The sequence below is a fragment of the Vanessa atalanta genome, chromosome 15 (genome assembly GCF_905147765.1).
Source record: "Vanessa atalanta chromosome 15, ilVanAtal1.2, whole genome shotgun sequence".
Taxonomy (NCBI): domain Eukaryota; kingdom Metazoa; phylum Arthropoda; class Insecta; order Lepidoptera; family Nymphalidae; genus Vanessa; species Vanessa atalanta.
In genome coordinates, this window is record NC_061885.1 from 6,192,346 (window position 1) to 6,213,167 (window position 20,822).

General features: G+C 30.6%; 5 protein-coding genes and 1 long non-coding RNA gene across 6 annotated transcripts; 1 reads left to right on the top strand and 5 right to left on the bottom strand.

Annotated features, from left to right (window-relative positions):
- Positions 1-1,060: 1,060 nt before the first annotated feature.
- Positions 1,061-1,526, bottom strand: LOC125069444 (pupal cuticle protein C1B-like). Its single transcript, XM_047678940.1, has 2 exons — positions 1,474-1,526; positions 1,061-1,296 (listed from the first exon to the last, which is right to left on the bottom strand). Exons 1-2 carry the CDS (start codon positions 1,483-1,485, stop codon positions 1,072-1,074), a joined length of 237 nt encoding a protein of 78 aa, XP_047534896.1. The 5' UTR covers positions 1,486-1,526; the 3' UTR covers positions 1,061-1,071.
- Positions 1,527-5,297: 3,771 nt separating this feature from the next.
- Positions 5,298-5,782, bottom strand: LOC125069439 (vitelline membrane protein Vm26Ab-like). Its single transcript, XM_047678935.1, has 2 exons — positions 5,756-5,782; positions 5,298-5,580 (listed from the first exon to the last, which is right to left on the bottom strand). Exons 1-2 carry the CDS (start codon positions 5,765-5,767, stop codon positions 5,338-5,340), a joined length of 255 nt encoding a protein of 84 aa, XP_047534891.1. The 5' UTR covers positions 5,768-5,782; the 3' UTR covers positions 5,298-5,337.
- Positions 5,783-8,513: 2,731 nt separating this feature from the next.
- On the bottom strand, positions 8,514-9,281 carry LOC125069441 (vitelline membrane protein Vm26Ab-like). The gene is made up of 2 exons (XM_047678937.1): positions 9,255-9,281; positions 8,514-8,779 (listed from the first exon to the last, which is right to left on the bottom strand). Exons 1-2 carry the CDS (start codon positions 9,264-9,266, stop codon positions 8,537-8,539), a joined length of 255 nt encoding a protein of 84 aa, XP_047534893.1. The 5' UTR covers positions 9,267-9,281; the 3' UTR covers positions 8,514-8,536.
- A 2,559-nt stretch (positions 9,282-11,840) lies between these two features.
- On the bottom strand, positions 11,841-12,317 carry LOC125069442 (vitelline membrane protein Vm26Ab-like). The gene is made up of 2 exons (XM_047678938.1): positions 12,297-12,317; positions 11,841-12,138 (listed from the first exon to the last, which is right to left on the bottom strand). Exons 1-2 carry the CDS (start codon positions 12,306-12,308, stop codon positions 11,896-11,898), a joined length of 255 nt encoding a protein of 84 aa, XP_047534894.1. The 5' UTR covers positions 12,309-12,317; the 3' UTR covers positions 11,841-11,895.
- A 2,303-nt stretch (positions 12,318-14,620) lies between these two features.
- LOC125069440 (vitelline membrane protein Vm26Ab-like) lies at positions 14,621-15,140 on the bottom strand. Its single transcript, XM_047678936.1, has 2 exons — positions 15,114-15,140; positions 14,621-14,907 (listed from the first exon to the last, which is right to left on the bottom strand). Exons 1-2 carry the CDS (start codon positions 15,123-15,125, stop codon positions 14,665-14,667), a joined length of 255 nt encoding a protein of 84 aa, XP_047534892.1. The 5' UTR covers positions 15,126-15,140; the 3' UTR covers positions 14,621-14,664.
- Positions 15,141-17,941: 2,801 nt separating this feature from the next.
- Positions 17,942-18,784, top strand: LOC125069472. Its single transcript, XR_007119841.1, has 2 exons — positions 17,942-18,004; positions 18,531-18,784. It is a non-coding gene; the product is annotated as an uncharacterized LOC125069472 (long non-coding RNA).
- Positions 18,785-20,822: the final 2,038 nt, after the last annotated feature.

Sequence of the window (20,822 nt, forward strand, 5' to 3'; positions counted from 1 at the left end):
TTCTTACATTAAAGTGTCTTACATATGCACGGTACAAGTGGTCAGATATGTATATGAGAGAGGTATTTAAGAAAGAACTCGAAACTCACGACAGAACACGAGCGTGAGGATTTATAATCTGAATTCTAACAGAAACGCACATTTGGACGAGCATATGCCTGGTAAAAAAATAATGTAATAAGAAAGTAACAAAGTTTTTAATTTATACATATTCGTATTCATCGCTCTGCAGAATTCAAATAAATATTTTGCATGAAAAAATGAGTGAATAATGAATAGTGCTTGATGATTACCAAAAAAAAAACATGAAATTTCTGTTGTCGACGTGAACGACGAATCGAATTAACCACATTTTTTCACCATGTTTTTATATTAATTTTACTAAAAATTGTTGAGTGGGTTGAAAGGCCACCGCGTTTTAATCAGATCCAAAGAAATATATAAATAAGCAGCTTCTGACATAATCCTAATGTGGGATGGGGGTTAACTCTAGGATCAATAAAATCCTTGGGCGGGACAGCACCATTTCTTTTATTTTGTGTTTTTTTTTTGAAGCAATGCTCCATTATAAGGAATTACTAGTATTTATATTTACCCCTCCAATTAAGCTTAAAGTGTGTTAGGATTGGGAATTTTTGACTCATATATGTATATTAAATAATATCTCCTTTTTCAATATATAATTTCAAAATAAAATTTAATAAAATAAGTAAGAAGAACTCTTTATTGCTGAACATACAAACTATTTTGTTTAAAATGAACTCTCTGCTACAAGCATTCTTAAACGTTATCTCTCCATGACGTCGACGTGACAAAAATAGTTGTAAAATTGTTCATGATTAATTTTTTTATCTAGATATTTCATTAAATATTGCTACACCGGAACTCAAAAAGTCGAATAAAAAAATACATTTTAAATTAACGGGGATGTTTGTTAATTAATAATTTATAAATGTTTAAGGGTGAATTAAAATTCTATTATAACTTCAACAAAATTTATTTTCATATAATATATATACTATTTTCTATTTTCCCATTGAAAGCGAAGGTAGTCTTTTTCGGATATCATATTCAGCGCAAATAGTATGCAGAGTACGGGGCAGCATACGGGTAAGCTGAGTAAGCAGCATATGGGGCATATGCCGAGTAAGCTACGGGTGCGGTGTATGCCGCTGCTACAGGAGCGGTATATGCAGCTGCCACTGGAGCGGTGTAAGCAGCTGCTAGCGGTGCCGTGTATGCCACTGAGACCAGAGGTTTGGCGGCAGCTAGAGCCAGGAAGGAGGCGAATATGAACTGAAAATAATTATAATTGATTAAAAACACATGTATCTAACGCGTAAAATTGCATTAATAGCGATACATTATAGATATTAAACAAACTGAGAATATTTTTACAAGAAACTTCCTTTTTTTGAAACCATTAGTTCGTTGTCACACAACAAACTAATTTTGGGATGCATAGCCACTTACCAGTTTGAACATTTTGGTTGATTGTCAATTGCTTCTTCTGAGCTAATGATGTCAAATTGTAGTCCGTAGTGAATTTTATACTAAAGAAACGAAGGCCGGAATGCGCAATGATTCTCTTGAGTGTCAACATGTACTTTGAATTATGATTAGCCTCGGAAATAGGGAAGGAAATTACATGCAGTCTAAATGTAATACGAGTATGAAAACAAATGTAATGTTTTAAATGAACTTTTCGTGTATTACACAAAATAAATATGAATTACTAACAGTATTTAAAACGGGATATTTACCATATTTTTTATTTTTATTCGCTCGATATTTCGACATTATGTTCGTGAACAAGACATTCGTAGATTTTTTCGTTGTTTGTGCTATAAACGAAATAAGTCTCCTATGTCTATTAATTAATATAAATATATATTTAATTTAATCCATAATTTATGTCGGTCCGATTGCACTGTTGGTTGCAGTTCATACCTATATAGTACTATCTCTTTCCTCTCCTCTAATGTAATCTCTTCTAACTTCTGTGACCAAAATCGTCGTCGACGATCATTGACTTCTCGTCATTATTCAAAAATGTAAACAAATATTTAAGTTACCTAATATACCAAATACCCGAATCTGCTTTGAATTTGATCACAATTTTAAGTACAAGTTACTCATCCTATTAATATGGGTGTTACAAATATAAATCTTCATATTAGCATTATTTTAATTAAAAACGAATTAATTAATTTTACTTAAAAGTATTTCATTGAAAATATACTTGAATACTCTTTTTATACAGTAAACAGTAAGTCTAGAAGATAAATAATATTCCCCAGCGATTAATGATTTCGTTAGAAAATCATTATAAATGAAAATACCAAAATTCATGGAAATTAATTTTGGTATTTTGTTGTTTTTTTATGCGTGAACGAGAGCGTTTGTCGTTTGTCGATCGTTTGGTCTTCTCTCCCCCTGCCCCCGTCGTGTTACAGTGTTCAATTAAATGTAAAGCTACCTACATTATAGAAAATATATCCTACCGAGAAAAACCGGCAAAAAACTTAATATTTACTCTTTTTCACAATATAACTAATTATAGAGCAGGTACATATGTCAATAAGGTACAATTAGAATTATATTATACATATCCTGCCTAGAAATAAAAAATACTAAGTTTTTATCTTTAATATAATGTACTGAGTAATATGCCTTATATATCTTTTTTTTTTTGAGATGATCTTTACTTTTTTTTTAATATTACAAATAATTGTAGAATCTTATTACAAAATAATAGCCAGATTAAAAAAAAAACTTTTTATAGAAACGGCTACAGTGCCCAAATTTTGTAAGATATAATATTATGATAAGTAATCAAAATATACTAATCGAGCAGTAACAACATTTGTTCGTTGTCTAACTTGTCTAACCGTGCATGCTGAGGAAGCCGAGTCTATCTGTGAGGCATGATAAATGAGGATTAAACTGAAGCTTTGAGTCTAAAGTTATTCACACTATATTGTGATTTATACTAGAATTAATAACCACTCTTCCTTATCTTTTGTATAAATTTTATTCTGCTTTTTGTATATTTCATAATATTTTCGTACCAGTAAAATAACTAGAAGGATGCCTTTAAAATAATTCTCATCTGAAAATCTATTTTTAATAGTCACTTATAATACATTAAAACGTACAATAAAATATTAAAATAGACCTCATTATGATATACGTAAGTTCATTCATACTTTATGCTTTTGAGACGAATGTTATAATATACACATATTATATTTTATATATATTTTTATTCTTACAAGTAATTTTAGTACTCGATGAAATGATAAGTTTCGGTGTATTTTCTATATTTCATAATAAAATACTAAATATATATATTTTAGTTTTGCATGATTTAAAAAAAATAATACAATAGTATATTAATGTTTGTTATAATTAATTATAATATCAAGTTCTTTTTAGTCAAATTTTACTTTTTTTTATTTATTAATTATTTTGTTAAAAAAAGTGTAATATATACTATCTAAAGCATATACGAGTAGGTATATATATAAAGGTATAGTAAAACTGCATGTAGTTATATCATAAATTGATTCAACATTAATAATAATAATTCAAATATCATGTTCGAATTTCCGATTTTACAAATCATCATCCTCATCCTCCTGCCCTTATCCCAATTTTACTTGGGGACGGTTATAATATTATAGTTTATTTTATTAAAGTTATTAAATTCAGTATGAGCCGATATAATATCAGTCAACAATCTAATTCCAGTTTGAAATAAAAATTATAATGAAATGAAACCTCATGAATACTTTATTCATGTTTTTACCATCTCTCTTACAGCGATTTACAGGCTAAAAACATCACGAGTTATAACGATAGACTTAAATATTATTACATGACCTCTTTTATAAATCGTAGACAGCACAGATCTTATATTTCTACACAAAATAATACATGGAGTCATTAATTGTAGTAATCTGTTTCAAAAGATTCAAGTTACTGCTCCTTATTGAATACCCCGTATAAAAGCATATAACTTATTTAATATTCCTACATTTCAATCAAAATTAGGCCATAACGCTGCTGTTCCAAGGCTCTGTAGACAATATAACACACTTTCTAGGAATAATAATGATCTATCGAGATTACGAGATTCATCGTTACAGTTTGTCCAAATTCATAGTGTGTCTAAATAAACTGTTAACCTAATACAAAAAAAATGTTTAATTAATGAGCTATTCTTAGTTTTTATTTACTTATTTATATTTCTTTTATTATGGCTATGTATATTTTTTTCACTTTTTATCATAATGATATTTAAATTATTTTTTTTGCTTAAGCTAAATGCATGCTGTGTGGTATAATTGAAAGAGCACAAAACTTGTAACCCTTATATTGTTTAATTTTAAAAATATGTATTTAGTGTGTATCTTTTGTTAGAAACTCGTGAATTAAATAAATAAATGTCATTCATGAAAACACATACAAAATTTTTGGAAGCGGTAAGTAAATTTGTAATATGATATAATTTATTATATAGTTTAAAACGCGCTTGAACTATATATATGAAGCTGCCTATCCCGATTCAGTACGGAATATACATATTTTTTCCAGGATCCAGCGACCCATTCAAAAACAAGCAACAAAAAAAACACCAAAATGCAGATTTATCCGTTTTGAAGTAGGTAGTTCAGTGACTGACCTTGAGTACGAAGAATTACTACATATAATTATAAAAATATATGCACACTGTTCCCGTGGTTATTCCTCGTGTTTAAATGTTTAAAAACATTTTGGTTGTCCTTTGACGAACATATTGTTTTGTATTCGTCTGCAGATCCAGGTGGCGCAAAATATCATTAAATTATTTTCCCTAAAACTACTAGCTAAAACGATATATTCTTAGATTTAACAACGTAAGACTTTTGGGTTGCTTCTATATATTTAGCTTTGCTATAAACAATAGATTTAAATATAAAATAAAAAGCAGTTTGCAATATATGTAAAGACGGAAGTGCAAACGTGTTTGTAGGTGATTGGTAAAGAACAATATTAATGTAATTGTAAAAGTTGTAGATAATTCTAAAAAAATATAAAAAGTATTTTAATAATAATAAAACTAGTCCAATTTAATCTGTAATTCTAAATTAACTCGGTTACTGGTTTTGGTATTATACTATAGGTAATTATTAAGACTTTATAACTATAATAATGTGTAGACAACTATTATGTATTTTTTTATATTTCATGAAGCGTAAATCTAAAGCGCTTAAGCGTTATTTTAAATTCAATGAACAAAACATACAAATTGCTTTAAATTATTTATTCATCAGTTCACTAAATATCACAAAATCAACGGCGAAGGTAGTAGGCGGAGTAAGGAGATGCGTAAGTGTAGGCGGAGTAAGCGGCCACTGGAGCGGTGTAAGCCGAGTACGCAGAGTAGGCCACTGGAGCGGTGTACGCCGCAGCTACTGGAGCTGTGTACGCTGCCGCTACGGGGGCTGTGTACGCTGCCGCGAAGGGAGCGGTGTATGCCAGCGGTAAGACACCGGGCTTGGCGGCGGCGACAGCGAGGAAGCAGGCGAAGATGAACTGTAAAACAATGGGTTTAATAGAAATTTAATTATACAAAACATTAAAATAATAGTTAAATAAACTGCACAATTTTTAAATAAAATAAATTAACACTGAGAGCTAATAATACTACTTATATAATATCATAAATAATAAATGTCAGTTTAACTAAATGTAATCGTCGTATACTTACAAGTTTGAACATTTTGATTGTGGAGATTATTTGACAAGCGAACAAATGAAGTCAAGAAATGTGTATGGTACTAAACGTCTGTCAGCGGGCCGTTTTATACTCTCTTGTCTTTAGTTTTCCTATGAAGAAACAACCTTGCGGGACGCACTTGGAATATCAAAAGCTTTATAAATTGATAATTTGATTCATCTCACCCAATACTTTAAATCGACATGTTTATTGATCTATCGATAAGTGTTTTGTAGATTAGAGGATTAAAATTAAATTTTACGATTTCATAAGAAAATAGACTTTGATGAAATAGTAAATCAGAAAAAAGTCGTTAGATTTTTCTTTATTTACATATATTCGAAAAGACACCATTGTATTATACATCTGATTAAGAAAAGTTCAGTTTTAAAGTTAGAAATAATATAAAAGAGTCAATCAGTAGGAAATATATATTGAATCCTAATTTTCCCAAAGTATAAAATTAAAAAAAAATCTACTCTGTCGTCTGCTGAGATAGAGTGGTAGTTCATCCTTCACAACAAGGATGGACTACGACATTACGATATGGGCACGTATGGGGTAGACTTATTGGAAACGATAGCTTATAGCCTCGATTTCACCCGCGTAAATGTTTCTTTTTGTTTCTAGTCTAGTAGTATTCTAGTTGAGCGTTCATTAAGCAGGACGTGAATCTACAATTCTTAATTAGTAAATCTAATCGGACCACCTTTTAATAATATTTGCTTAGAAAAATGTTGCCGTTGTTCAAGTTTGAAATATATTCGAAATAATACTGAATTATAATACAACTATTATACATTACAACAATAAACACGTTATCAATTTACTAAAATTATTTTAATCCGCCCCTTATGTTAGCACCTCAAACGAAATTCTTAGTAACATAAGTTTAATTATAAATCTTCTTCTTATTAATAGTTAAGTGAGTACAGTAGATATTATACGTTTTAATCTCAAGATACTTTGTCGTAAATATATAAAATCCTAGTTCTCAATAGTTATTTAAGAAACATAACGCGATGCATATTGAATTGAACGAGAAGGAAAATCCCGAACTACTTATGAAGAGTTATATAAACGTATCACAATATACACATCCATATATATTTATTCTTTTTTCAAAAGATACATGTGAAGATATATTTATCTGAACCAAATATTATAATTGAATTTAATAGATTTCTATATTATAATAATGATTTTAAAAACAACATTTTATAACAACATACGGAGTAGCACATTATAATATACATAATATATGAGTATAGAAAGAAGAAATAAATATCGTTTTTTTTTTGTATACATTTTGTAAAAAAACTTAAAGAATTAGAAAAAAGTAAAAAAAAAACCAAATACTGGTTAATAATTCACGCATATTTTCATGAATGTTTTCTTAATTCATTTTTAAAAATAAATTAAACCCATAAAAATATGTACGGTATAAATAACTTATTTTTGAAATCCTATTGATCATATTAATGTACTAGTTCGTTAATTACAGCTTTGTTATGTATATATAAAACTTATTATTGGTATATATTATTTAAGCAATGGCTTAATTTGTAATTGATTTTATTTGATATTTTGTTCATGTTCATTTGGGATACAAAAACCCCAGGTTGGGTTTATTTTTATTGGGTTTTTGTGTTGAAAATTTATTAATAGTAAGTTGTGCTAGAGTCTGGTAGTTGAAAGTGTGTACGATCAGAAAGCATGTCAGCTGTTGGTCCTGCGCCTAAACTATATCCAGTCGTTTCAGACTTGCCTTTCCATTAGATCATGAGCGAGGTAGCAGAGAGTGCACCTGTGTACGCACTACACATATGCAATGTAATAGATCATGCTTATACACTCTCCTTTAAAATTAGATGCTGTGGCCGACCATCATCATCATCATAATTATATTATATTTAGTATATTACGTGTGACAATTAAATTATAATTATTAAGCACTTTTAAAAAAATAAGCATTCGTTTTCTATACTAAATATAAAATATGAAGAACGAAGAGGTATACGGCCTCCGTGGTCGAGCAGAGTGTACACCGGTTTTCATGGCTACGCCACTCCGAGTTCCCGGGTTCGATTCCCGGCCGAGTCGATGTAGAAACTTTATTGTTTTCTATGTTGTCTTGGGTCTGGGTGTTTGGGGTACCATCGTTACTTTTGATTTTCCATAACACAAGTGCTTTAGCTACTTACATTGGGATCAGAGTAATGTATGTGATGTTGTCCAATATTATTTATTTATTTACGGCCAATAGTTTAATAACGAATTATTCCAGTAAAGATAACTTTCCTACTAAGTAAAGGGGTAAAGCTTTATTAACTGTATTTTAAGCTGTCATAAAATGTGTTATAAAAGAAGTGTTAAAATATAACTTCTTAATGTTTTTAGTATAAATTTATTAATTTTTGTGATAAAATTGTTGCGAATATTTTATTTTTATATTATTTATCAAATAGTTTTAAAGAGATGTATTTTTGTTTTATTGTTTTTAAGCTGTGAACACTATATAGTTGTATATAGAAACATTTATTATATAATATTGTGTTATACGTTTCATATTATTTTTCAGCATAAGCTTCTTGGAAACTGTTTCCATAGCTAGACATCACCTGCATTTTACATATATTTATACGATTATATATTATTTCAGACAGCCGTTACTTTATTTTATTTATATTCCATTATATGTAGTCCATTAAAAAAGACAAGATTTTTTTTATATTTTTTTATTTATTTGTCAATTCATTCAATGTTACAAAATCAACGGCGAAGGTAGTAGGCAGAGTAGGGAGATGCGTAAGTGTAGGCGGAGTAAGCGGCAACTGGAGCGGTGTAAGCCGAGTACGCAGAGTAGGCCACTGGAGCGGTGTACGCCGCAGCTACTGGACCTGTGTACGCTGCCGCCACGGGGGCTGTGTACGCTGCCGCGAAGGGAGCGGTGTATGCTAGTGGCAACACGCCGGGTTTGGCGGCAGCGACAGCGAGGAAGCAGACGAAGATGAACTGTAAAAATAAGAGATTTTAGTATTGTCCTGTTCCTGACTGATTAATGACACAGATGCGGCAGAGGTATTATAATGTATATGCAAATAATTACACTCAACAATATAACCGATCGTTGTCCGATAATGTCACCCCTATTAGGAAAGAGATTAGTCGCAGTACAACAAGCTTGTTGTCATTTTCGAGCCACGAGAGAATGAAGCTGATATATTTCTTACTTCAGGTTACAAATGAGAATTTATTGTAAACTAAATTCTATAATATTTACTGAGCTGCCCAGGATTCAAAACGGGAACCTCAAAATCCGTCGCCTTATAAACAATCCTCTAGAACAGCGAGGCTATTAAATTATAAATATATATATTTAATCTTTTAATTTATAAATAAAATCCTCAATTGAGTGTTTTTATCGAAGTTTATTAGAACAATTCGTGTAAAATGGATAATGACTATAATAACTCGTTTATATACTTACAAGTTTGAACATTTTGATTGTTGGATTTTTTTGACAAGTGAGCGAATGAACTCGAGAAATGTATGTGGTACTAAATGTTCGATACCAGAGCATTTTATACCCTCTTGTCTTTTCCTATGAAGAAACAGTCATGCGGAACGCGCTTGGAATATCAATAACGCTATACGACGAGAATGTAATTCATCTCGTACAATAGATACATTTTATTGATATACTCAATTTACATAATAGTACATTTTAATGAATTTTACACTACATTTGAGTCGGTATTTGAAACACGTGAATCCTAATCGAACTCAAATTTAAGTGCTGTATTGGACTAAGTTCCGCCCGTAAAAAAATATTTAAAGTAACAACTTTACCTTTAATTTTGTCTCCGAAGTTTTATTTAGTTCAATCAAGTGGTATTGATTTGTAGTTATCTTTTGTATCGTTTTGCTTATTTTTAATTAGTACCTAAAAATACGCGAAGAAAGATAAAGCACGTGATTTTCGAGATACAGGTCAGTTTTAACTTCAAAACTTATGTTGACCTTGGAATGTTCAGTTGTGAATATTTAAAAAGTCAATATTATTATTAACTTTTTAAAAATCATACTAAATGGGTCAATCTCAAATCTATCACGTTCGGCTATTGGGGATAATGAATTCGAATAAAAACGAAGCCGAAGGTTTAAGTCTTAATCATACGATTGAGGATAATCCAATATAAACTATTCGTTTGTGGAACTCATTTGCTCTCGAATCGAAGGACAAAGATGCTTCGTTTAAAAAAAAACTCTATCTTACTCTCGCGATTTGTATCGTTTATTATATAATATTTAAATACTTCAAAATGAAAATATACTTTATTCAAGGATGCTTTTATAGCAATTTTATGGTATTATATAGAATGTGAATCTACCACCGTCACCGGTTTGTACGAAATTCTGCAGTTACTTTTTCCACAATTACCATGTGTAGTCAATTAAATGTAATTAAAATCAAATATTATTTATTTATATCCTGCTTGAAAGCAAACTAGAACTAACTCCACACTTTTTTTTATCTATATAATATTGTGTTGAACAATATGCCTTTATTAATATTATTTTAAAAAACTATTTAAATCTGATTGGTCATTTTTAAGTACTCCGTATATTTCTATTAATTATTTATTTATGTTTTCATTTTTATTTATTGTGATTGTATTGTAATGTTACATATGTACATTACAATACATGTAAATATGCGTGGATGTGTTTTTGCTTTTTTCATCTTCCTTTACGTTGCCTGGAAGAGGCTCTCATAAAGATATTGCCATCACTATATTGCATGTATAAATTTCAGTAGCCGAAGTAGTTCTTTTTCTTATTGTAAAATGACTTTATCATTCCAGAACACTATCAAAACAATTAGAAAAATGTTCATTGTTAATATATACATTGAATTTGAAATGGAATCTTAAAATAATTCCAAAGCTATTTGATAGTTTGGCTATAAAAACACTCATTGGGTATATTTCGTCATTTATATTTAGAGCTAAATTGTTACATAAATGTTTCTATACAATATATATATTTGTTATCATTTTTGTTATATTGACTTAGTATAATTATATATTAATATAAAAGTTGCTTAAGTTTTAACGAATTTTTCACGGGGAATGAGGAATTGCTTGGATTAATCCCGGCTGCTGAGTTTCACCTTCGGACATTTCGTCAAAATTCCAAATAACATCCGCACCTCCTAGATGTCCGAAAATCTACAACAGCGCGATTTTTAAGACATTTTCTGCCTCGCACAACCACTTTGTGGAACCAGCTTTCGCCGGCGGTTTTTCCGAACCGATACTACTTGGGAACCTTCAAGAAAAGAGCGTAATCATTCCTTAAAGGCTGGCAACGCAACTGCGTAAAAGTTGATGTACTTTTAAAATGTTTAAAGATGAAAAGACAACCTTGGCCCCTTAGCTATTCTTTCCTGCCTGGCTAAGCTTTCAACCAGTGATTTTTTTTTAAATTGATTCATTATCACACATAGAAAAAAGCAAACTTTACCTTTTTATAATATTAGCATCGATTAAAAATTGTACACAATTTAAAAATTGTGATCAAAATACCCGATGCACTTTTTCTTTTGGCCTCAATGTAACGATTATGTGTATGCTCAATAACTATGAGAAACATAGAGTTAATCCCAAAACTGGAAAGATCTTCTCTTTATGTAGAAATTACGCCATACTATCATGGAAGGTTTGATATAAAATTTACAGAATTTCAGTTTCTTACAATATTTTCTTTTAGCGTGGAACACGAGATGAATTTCAAACTTTTAAAATGAAGCCCAGTTGTGGTTGTGCATATTTGAATCCGTGTTCGTACGGTTAGATTCAGGTATTTTGTGTCTTTATCAATATTTTACAATTTCATTATTTATAAGTCATAGCTAAAACTTACTAAAAAGTAACCGGCAATTACCAAATATAATATAAAAATATTATTGTAAAATAAAAATATAAATATTATCACTAAAATCAATCAAGTTTAAATCATGTTACAAGCTGTTATGAATATAAAGATATTAAAATATGATACAAAAATTTGCTTGAAATTATTTATTCATTAGTTCACTTAATACAATCATTATCATTCTGGTAAAATCAACGGCGAAGGTAGTAGGCGGAGTAAGGAGACGCGTAAGTGTAGGCGGAGTAAGCGGCCACTGGAGCGGTGTAAGCCGAGTACGCAGAGTAGGCCACTGGAGCGGTGTACGCCGCAGCTACGGGAGCTGTGTACGCTGCCGCCACGGGCGCCGTGTACGCTGCAGCGAAGGGAGCGGTGTATGCCAACGGTAAGACACCGGGCTTAGCGGCGGCAACAGCGAGGAAGCAGGCGAAGATGAACTGTAAAACAAATGGTTTGATTGAAACCAACTAAAAAAAAAACATTAAAATAATAATTAAATAAACAGCACATATTTTAAATAAAATATATTAACACTGAGACCTAATAATACCACTATAAATGTCAGTTTAACTTAATGTAGTCGTCGTATACTTACAACTTTGAACATTTTGATTGTGGAGATTATTTGACAAGCGAACAAATGGAGTCAAGAAATGAGTGTGGTACTAAACGTCTGTCAGCGGGCCGTTTTATATTCTCTTGTCTTTAGTTTTCCTATGAAGAAACAACCTTGCGGGACGCGCTTGGAATAACAAAAACTTTATAAATTGATAATTTGATTAATTTCACCCAATACTTTATATCGATATGTTTGTGGATCGATTGATCGATCGATGAGTGTTTTATAATTTAGTAATCAAATTATGGTATTTACTCAAACTGAGCCTAGATTAAAAATAAAACAGTAAATTGGAAAAAATATATCTGTAAGATTAAATTTTTTATATTACTTTAAAAAATAAAATAAAAAATGTTATATTGCTCAAACTAGATATAACAGTGTCTCCTTCCTAAAGGAAGAAAATGACTCTTGATCTTTACGTGATTCATAATTTGATTCGTATCATCCAATACTTCTTATTACTGGTATATTTTCCGAAATCTTGTTTGATATATATCTTATCAATAAGGCCTCGATTATCATCTTCTTATACTTTATTCTATTTAGTATTTTTATTAGTGCACAATGAAGAGCATTTGTACCGTATTGAATTTTGAAAAGTGTGATAACCATAACACTTCAGAACACTATCATAAGTTTTGATAACACATTGATAATAAACTGGTACATTTTTATTTAATACATTTTTTTCTTGAGACATTTACATAAATGGGATTATTGCATATTAATATAGAGCTACATTGGAAATGTCACAATTCTGAGCAAAACTTATTACGCGGCAGTGCGGATTGATTGAAACACATCTCGCAGAATTTCTTTCAACACATGCTGCTCAAGTGGTTTTACGTTATAGCAAAGCACGGGCTTAACTATATTTTTTTAATAGTATAATTAAATTGACAATACTATTTTTGGTCATTTATAAAATAATAGCATCTGTATCACGACGCATCATATATTAGAAAGGATATATTCAGTATAGCGTTTTGCGCGTTAATATACGTGTGCTTTGGACGTCGTTAAATGGCTTATTATAATTATTTATATAATTAAATATATAGGTATGATATTGTCTAAAAGAAGTAGGTACAACATACGGTAATTGTCATTCAGTTTTGCGCATAAATATTGCATTCTCAAATACTAATTAATTATATAAAGCGTCATTAGAGTAATAGTTTACGGGCCGCCTATGAATTTTAAAAGTTAAAAGTTGCAGGAGGGGTAAATAGGAATATTAGTCATTCCTTAATTCATTTGAGGTCTTGTTACTAATCCTTTTTAAAATCCTTTTTAAATAGGCCCGCAATAAATATAATTATTCAATAAATTTTCTTATTGTTACTGCATTAAGGTTTTCGACGGATTATGTCTTATGATTTGAAGTAGTAGAAGGGTAAGTGCGTTACAAGAAGCTGCAGTCTTTTAGATAAATAAATATAATTTTTATATACGTGATATGGTATAGGCTCATTGTAAATATTCTCTGAATCCCATTCGGCGAAGAGTAATTATGGAATCAAATAAGATTAATTTTGACTCTGACGATATCAATCTTATGTATAATTTTGTATAAAAATATTTCCAAAGGAAAGTAATTGTAAACCAAAATCATGGTTTCAGATATCGTTAAATGAATACTTTAAATCGAAACTGAAATTAAAAAATAATAATTTTGAATTGGTTTTGTTTATGACTTTTTGAATATAGGTATTCAGTTATCGCCTTTCTTTACAATTTAATTTGATAAAATTGGCATATACATATGTAGATGTATGCTCAGATATTATACAAATTTAAAATTTAATCAGTATCCTAGTAATAAAACAGTAAATACAAACGTATTCACGTAAAGATTAATTTGAGGCGAGATAGCCTATTGGTTAGAGCGCGTGCATGGCATCTTAACCGATGATTGCGGGTTATAACCCGACAAGAACGACTAAATTTTCATGTGTAAAATATGACATGTTTATAAGGAATCTAACAATGATTAAAATTGTTCATGTCTAAATCCTATTATCTTTGATCACTTTGATTAGTTAATGTATGAAATCGTTTGATAATTTATTTTTAATAACAAATCAAAATTCAGAAATATTCTAACAAAAAGTAACCAATATACACTGGGTAGAAATATTTGAATACCGGATTTACTACATTTCTAACAATTTGATAATTTTTGAAATATCTTATATTTGGCTGCGATAGCTATATTTTCACAAAGGGCGAGATTTTTAAAAATATTTTATCCGTTTTTAAATATAATAACATAAAATATAAGGAATACACAAAAATTGTTTGAAATTATTTATTCATCAGTTTATTAAATATCACAAAATCAACGGCGAAGGTAGTAGGCGGAGTAAGGAGAAGCGTAAGTGTAGGCGGAGTAAGCGGCCACTGGAGCGGTGTAAGCCGAATAGGCAGAGTAAGCCACTGGAGCGGTGTACGCCGCAGCTACTGGAGCTGTGTACGCTGCCGCTACTGGGGCTGTGTACGCTGCCGCGAAGGGAGCGGTGTATGCCAATGGTAAGACACCGGGCTTGGCGGCGGCGACAGCGAGGAAGCAGGCGAAGATGAACTGTAAATAAATAATTATATTTTAATAAATTTAGTTAGTTTCGTTAACTATAAATATAAAATACACTTTTGAAATTTTATTTATATATACAATAGCTAAATGTTCTATTTACAACATGTATTGCAGTATTGCTTAATAAGTTATTTTCTACTTTTACTTCGTATACTATAAATAAATAATTATGTTATTTTATTTCATATACTTACAAGTTTGAACATTTTGATTGTTGAAATTATTTGTCCAGTGAACAAATGAACACAAGAAATGTATGTGGTACTACATCTCTGGCGCCGGACCGTTTTATACTTGTTTTCATTTTGCCTCCTATGTAGAAACAACCTTGAGTGATGCGCTTTGAATATAAATAAGAATCAACAGTCAAATTTTATATATCTCATCTGGGTAATTGCAAAATAATAAAAAAAAATCCTTTGAATTTTAATAAAAGTATTATTACATATTGAACAAAATCAAGTTTATTTAAAAATTTAATATCAAGCTTAATTAAAATATCTTTTCAGATTTATTATTATTTATATTCATTAAATTCATACTTCGTTTTTCAGTTATTTGTTATTTTTTAATTTCAAGTAGGTTTTTTAAATAACTCTTAATCGGTACATTACAATGCAATTTCAATTTGAAATTACTATGAGCAGTGCGATTCTGTTAGAATTCACTTTGAATCTCACTCGTGAAATGTTGGCAAACAACTTACAATAATATATAGCATTTTAATACATGTTTTCTATAAATTTTATAATTATTATAGTCAAAGTTGCATATCACATACTGCCTTATTACATTATTCTGTTGTGTAAGTTGTGTGCAAGTTTTTAAAATCTAACAAATCAACATATTTGAACTTTACACTGTTTTTGGACATACAATAATATGTTGAGTCCTTTAATTCAAATTTTTATGTACAGTAATCTAATGAACCTATTCTTTCAATAGTATTTTTATTGATCCGTACTAAAATATGTTCAGTGTATACTAGTATACATTTTTAGCCTCCATAATTCCTAACGTCCATATCATTTCATTAGAGTTATAGGACGTTAATTTTTGTTGTAATTTAATTCATAATTGTTTGAATCCAACTAAAAATTTTTCGTGATGTCTATTAATAATACCCTTAACCGTTGCTTTATCAAAAGTATCTTACTCTATTACTATCAATAAAGGCTCGGTTTCGACCGTATACGTTAACCGAAATCTTTTAAAAGTAATTAATTGAACACACTAGGCCGACCACGAACAAACAGTGTAAATAAAAGCTATTTATAAGCAAGGACACTCATTGAGAGAACTACATGCTTGATCTAGTGCTATTTTTTTAAACTGAAAGCGAAGTTGAAGCTACAAAAATGTGTATGTGTGATTTTGTAATATATATGACGGCGACTGCAATAGATCAGCGGCACGCCCGTCATCGGTATGAGCTTCTGGTACAGGGTTCATGGCGTAGGTTTCAGGAAATTAACCACAACGACACAATATGACAATTCTTGTACTTTATGTAGGTAATCAGCAATTACAAATTATAAAGTAGGTATATTATAACTGTCTGAGTCGCGTGAACCAACGGTCCCGTTTGGAAGGCCCGAACTGTATCGCTCTCTATAATAAAAATTAGCTTCCGACTCATCGCTCTCCAAAGAATTCAAAATGTGACAGTTGTCTCTTCAAACGATTCCGATCACGTGACCCATTATGTCATGGTGTTCACACGCCACAGATACAACAAAATCATCTAAGTTAATAATTATTCATAATCAACGACATATATATATTACGTATATAAATCTTTTAAGGCGCGCATTACCGAATTTTAATCCAATTTGTATTTATTTTGTGGCTCTCTTTAGTCTTATGTCAGTTATCTCACTGTTCTAAGATGTCTTGTAAGTACGGTGTCAGTTATCCAAATGCACGATAAAATTTAACGTGGAAGGGCGCACCTTGGTGCGTAAATAGATCTATGCATACGGTTTCGTAGTTTAAGATTTTTTTTTTATATTTTATTTTGTGTAGCTGAAAGCTTGGCGATGCTTACTATAACCACTTCTCAGGTTTACTTGTGCTTAATAATATCGTACGCGTTTCAAATGCATATGATTTATTATAATTAATGACAAAGTTATGCATATTTCCTCCACAATAATATATTTTCTAAGACAAATATCGAAGATAAAATATTTGTGTATATACTTTAAAAATGCCGCTGTCGCCTGTTGTTCTACTCTACATATTAAGAGGTAATACTTCTTCGTAGTAAATAATATTAGGTACCACCTAATTAGCATATATTTTACCGCCAAACCATAATACTTAAAATTGTGAGAGTGAGGCATTGAAATTACATGCACAAGGGACATAACATCTTTGCTTCCGAAATTGGTGCCACATTGGTGATATATAGAATGGTTATTAATTATCTATGGGTGGTGGTGACCACATACACACATCAGATGGCCCACTTGCCCGTCCGCCAAGCTATTGAATAAAAAAAGGTTAAGATCTCTTCTCATAACCATAGATATTGCTAAAAAGCATATAATTTTGTATAGGTATATTTTTTTGAATTATTTTCTCAAGTATGTACCTGAGCTTTTAATATAATAAAATATATTTTTTTGTTATTCAGGCATATAGTTCTACACGTACATATCTCGAAAATAGCTCGAAATATGATCATGACTTGGTAATAAAAATATTAACATTCAGTTACAACTACCGTCGGTTGTACACAACAATCTTTACTAGCCTTGTTAGGACAGATCGAGAGACAGATTAACCACAGTGAAGTTGCGACCGTTTTACTTTCGTGCAAGAATAAAATAACTCGTTCCTAGTCCAAATTTAGGCGGGTGTATCCTTGACCTTATGTTACATTTGCCGGATTCCTACGAGGTTCTCCGTGACCATAATTTCAAATTAGATTGATAAGGATGTTCAGTTATTTATCCGCCTTACAGCGCTCATAATGCATCAAGTTCCTATATAAATAGAAGAACAATTGATTCGTATCATAGTACGATATTTGCTTCCAAATTAAACGATACAATAAATCATCATCACAATGTTCAAATACGTAAGTTATGTTTCTTATTACACGATATCAATCAGGGCGTTGCCGTAGATATGCTTAGTACATGTATTTATGTGTTTTTTTGGCAATAAATATTGAATTTAATTCTTATTTTACCCGGACAAAGTCGGAACGTGCTGCTAGTTTAAATAAAAAAATCACGTCAAATCCTGAACAACACCTGAGTTATTTAGGTCGATTTTATTTTAGAAGAAATACACGGAAACGAGTTTAATTCAAACAAGACTTTGCTATTATTTATATCGTGTGTTTGTCAAAATGATTTTTTTCTCTCTCAAAGATTTAGCTATTTTGTTTCTCATTTATAGAGTTTAGTAAGTATGCGTGCATACTCGCATAAGATGCGATGGGTATTAAAATGTATAAAATAGTAATTTTGTGTTAAGAATATCTACAAAAATTAATATTCAATTTCCATAGACATTAAAATTGTCACAGATACGACAAAGATTAAATATTATTATAAGTATAAAGATTATCTGTTTTTAATGAAAACTGTTCTTTCCAGGTGTTTTTCGCTGCTCTTTTAGCTTTAGTCTCAGCAAAGCCATTAGTTGTGGAATATGAGTACCCGATAGCGTCGGTAGCTTCCTACTCGACGCCAGTAGCAGTGGATTATACTGCACCATATTATTACCCAGGATACGCAAGTGCATATGATTATGCACCATACACCTACCCCTACAGTTATTTCGTACGTTAAAAAGCTTTATTTGTATCTTATATAAGATTAAAATAAAATATATTTATTCCATAAAATAACTTGCCTTTTTTGTTATTAACCTTGTAGGTGACCTAAATATATTCATACAAAACATTATAAGAATGATAAGTAATAATTAAATAGTTATATTACATAATATTAGACGTTGTGTTTTCGTTCTCTGTTAACGAAAGCAGAGAAAATCTGTTTTTGACTCCGTTTTGGGCCAGTAAAAAAATTGCCGTCAAGAAATTCTTGATGGCAGAGTGTAGTTTGAAAGTTGATCTTTAAAACATTTGGTCCTGGCGCCTGAACTTTCTCCAATCATCTCGTATTGCCACCCCATCGGATTATGGGGATGAGAGAATAGAGCGTGCGTCTGTGTTTATGCACACACTTGAACATTTTAGTATATCGACACAGTTGGCTATTCGCCATTAAGAATGACACGGTGGTGACACTATCATCATCAACATATACTTACGTCCTCATATGATTTACAATACTTCCATCTACCATCTAGAATTTCATTTTTTCATGTCCTTTGAAAGTATTAGTTGACTAATCAAAAACACAAGACGTCTGTTACATGACATTTATAGTAATCGAAAAAAAAAACGAAATAACTCGTTCTTTATTCAAACGTGATCGCTGATTTCTCGTTTCGCTTTATTAATTGTAATATTAAATTCATTGTATATATTTTCACGTTTTCGTTTCTAGCTCGCCGCGTACTTTTGAGACTTCTTCTGTTACCTATATTATGCATTCATTGAATAAATTAACATTATAATAGAGTATGCTTGTATAGAACATACAAAATGCTAAAACATGTGAGTAGGTGTTAACTTCGAATAAAAAAATAGAACCGCAAGTGTTTGGTTCTAGAAATATATTAAAGTTGTATATGCTTTATTACTAGAAATAAATATTCGTAGAAATTATTTTTTACCTGTCTACGGATTTAGATATCATTAGAAGCATGGTGATCGTTCGTTGGTTACGTAACTCTAAAGGATATAGGGTAGAGATAGTAGTTGGGTCTCTAAAGAACATAAATGTGCCATATTGAATATTAAATGAAAGGGCTTAATAAAATATATATAAACAACTAGTTCTTGCTTGCATTTTTTTTATAATTGAGTGTAATTTATACAATGACGTCTCAGATGTTCGTTTAAGTTTTAAGTGTAATGGATTGTCTCGTTTTCTGTAGTTTTCTATAATTTACCTTTACTGAGAGTATTCCAATTCCATGACACATTATAAAACTAATAATCCATCATAATTCCTGTTCTTCAGTTTTGTAAAAACGTTGAATAACAAACATAAACAATAATGCCGCCAAATCAAAACTCATTTGGATCTACAATGTTGTGTATAGCACTACTTACTGTAAAAATCATAATATTTCTTCCCATAGATTTATTTATTTTAATCAAATGTTTTGTTGCGCTATGTTATATCATATTTAAAATACTTTTTGTAGCTGAAAGCCCGATGACGCACCGACTCTTATAGATTCCTGAGCGCATGTGACTTGGTAATGTTAAAACATTCATGACGCATTTATTAATACCTTGATATTTTGTTAATTAATATTATAACTATATTTAAGTAATTTTATGTCCACGTTAATTATAAGGAACTGTGAGAACTTTGCTTTTAAGAATAATTTAGTCATTAACAGACTAAATAATTTATATTGAAATTAAAAAAGTGCCCAATTATCAATAAGGTCTACAATTCTAATATAATCGCCGAATAACGGTGGAAAAAGGCGTTAAAATGTCAGTGCATATTTATGTACGCACAATACATCCAAGCACACATAGCTCCACACATTTGCAAAGAAAAAGAATCAAGTATCTAGTCCACGGTTGCCAGTCAATATTACTCTCCATCGCCTTAGATTTTGTAACTCATTCATTGTCGGCGTTATATTAGGTCAATAATGTAGTAGGTTGAAAAAATCTACATGTATAGGGTATTCGATAAACCTCTTATTACTACGTATTTTTTTCTTAAAATTAAATGTAAACGAGATGTAACAGAACACGTAGATTTTAATTAAAGTTTACAGGTTTAATTCTTTGG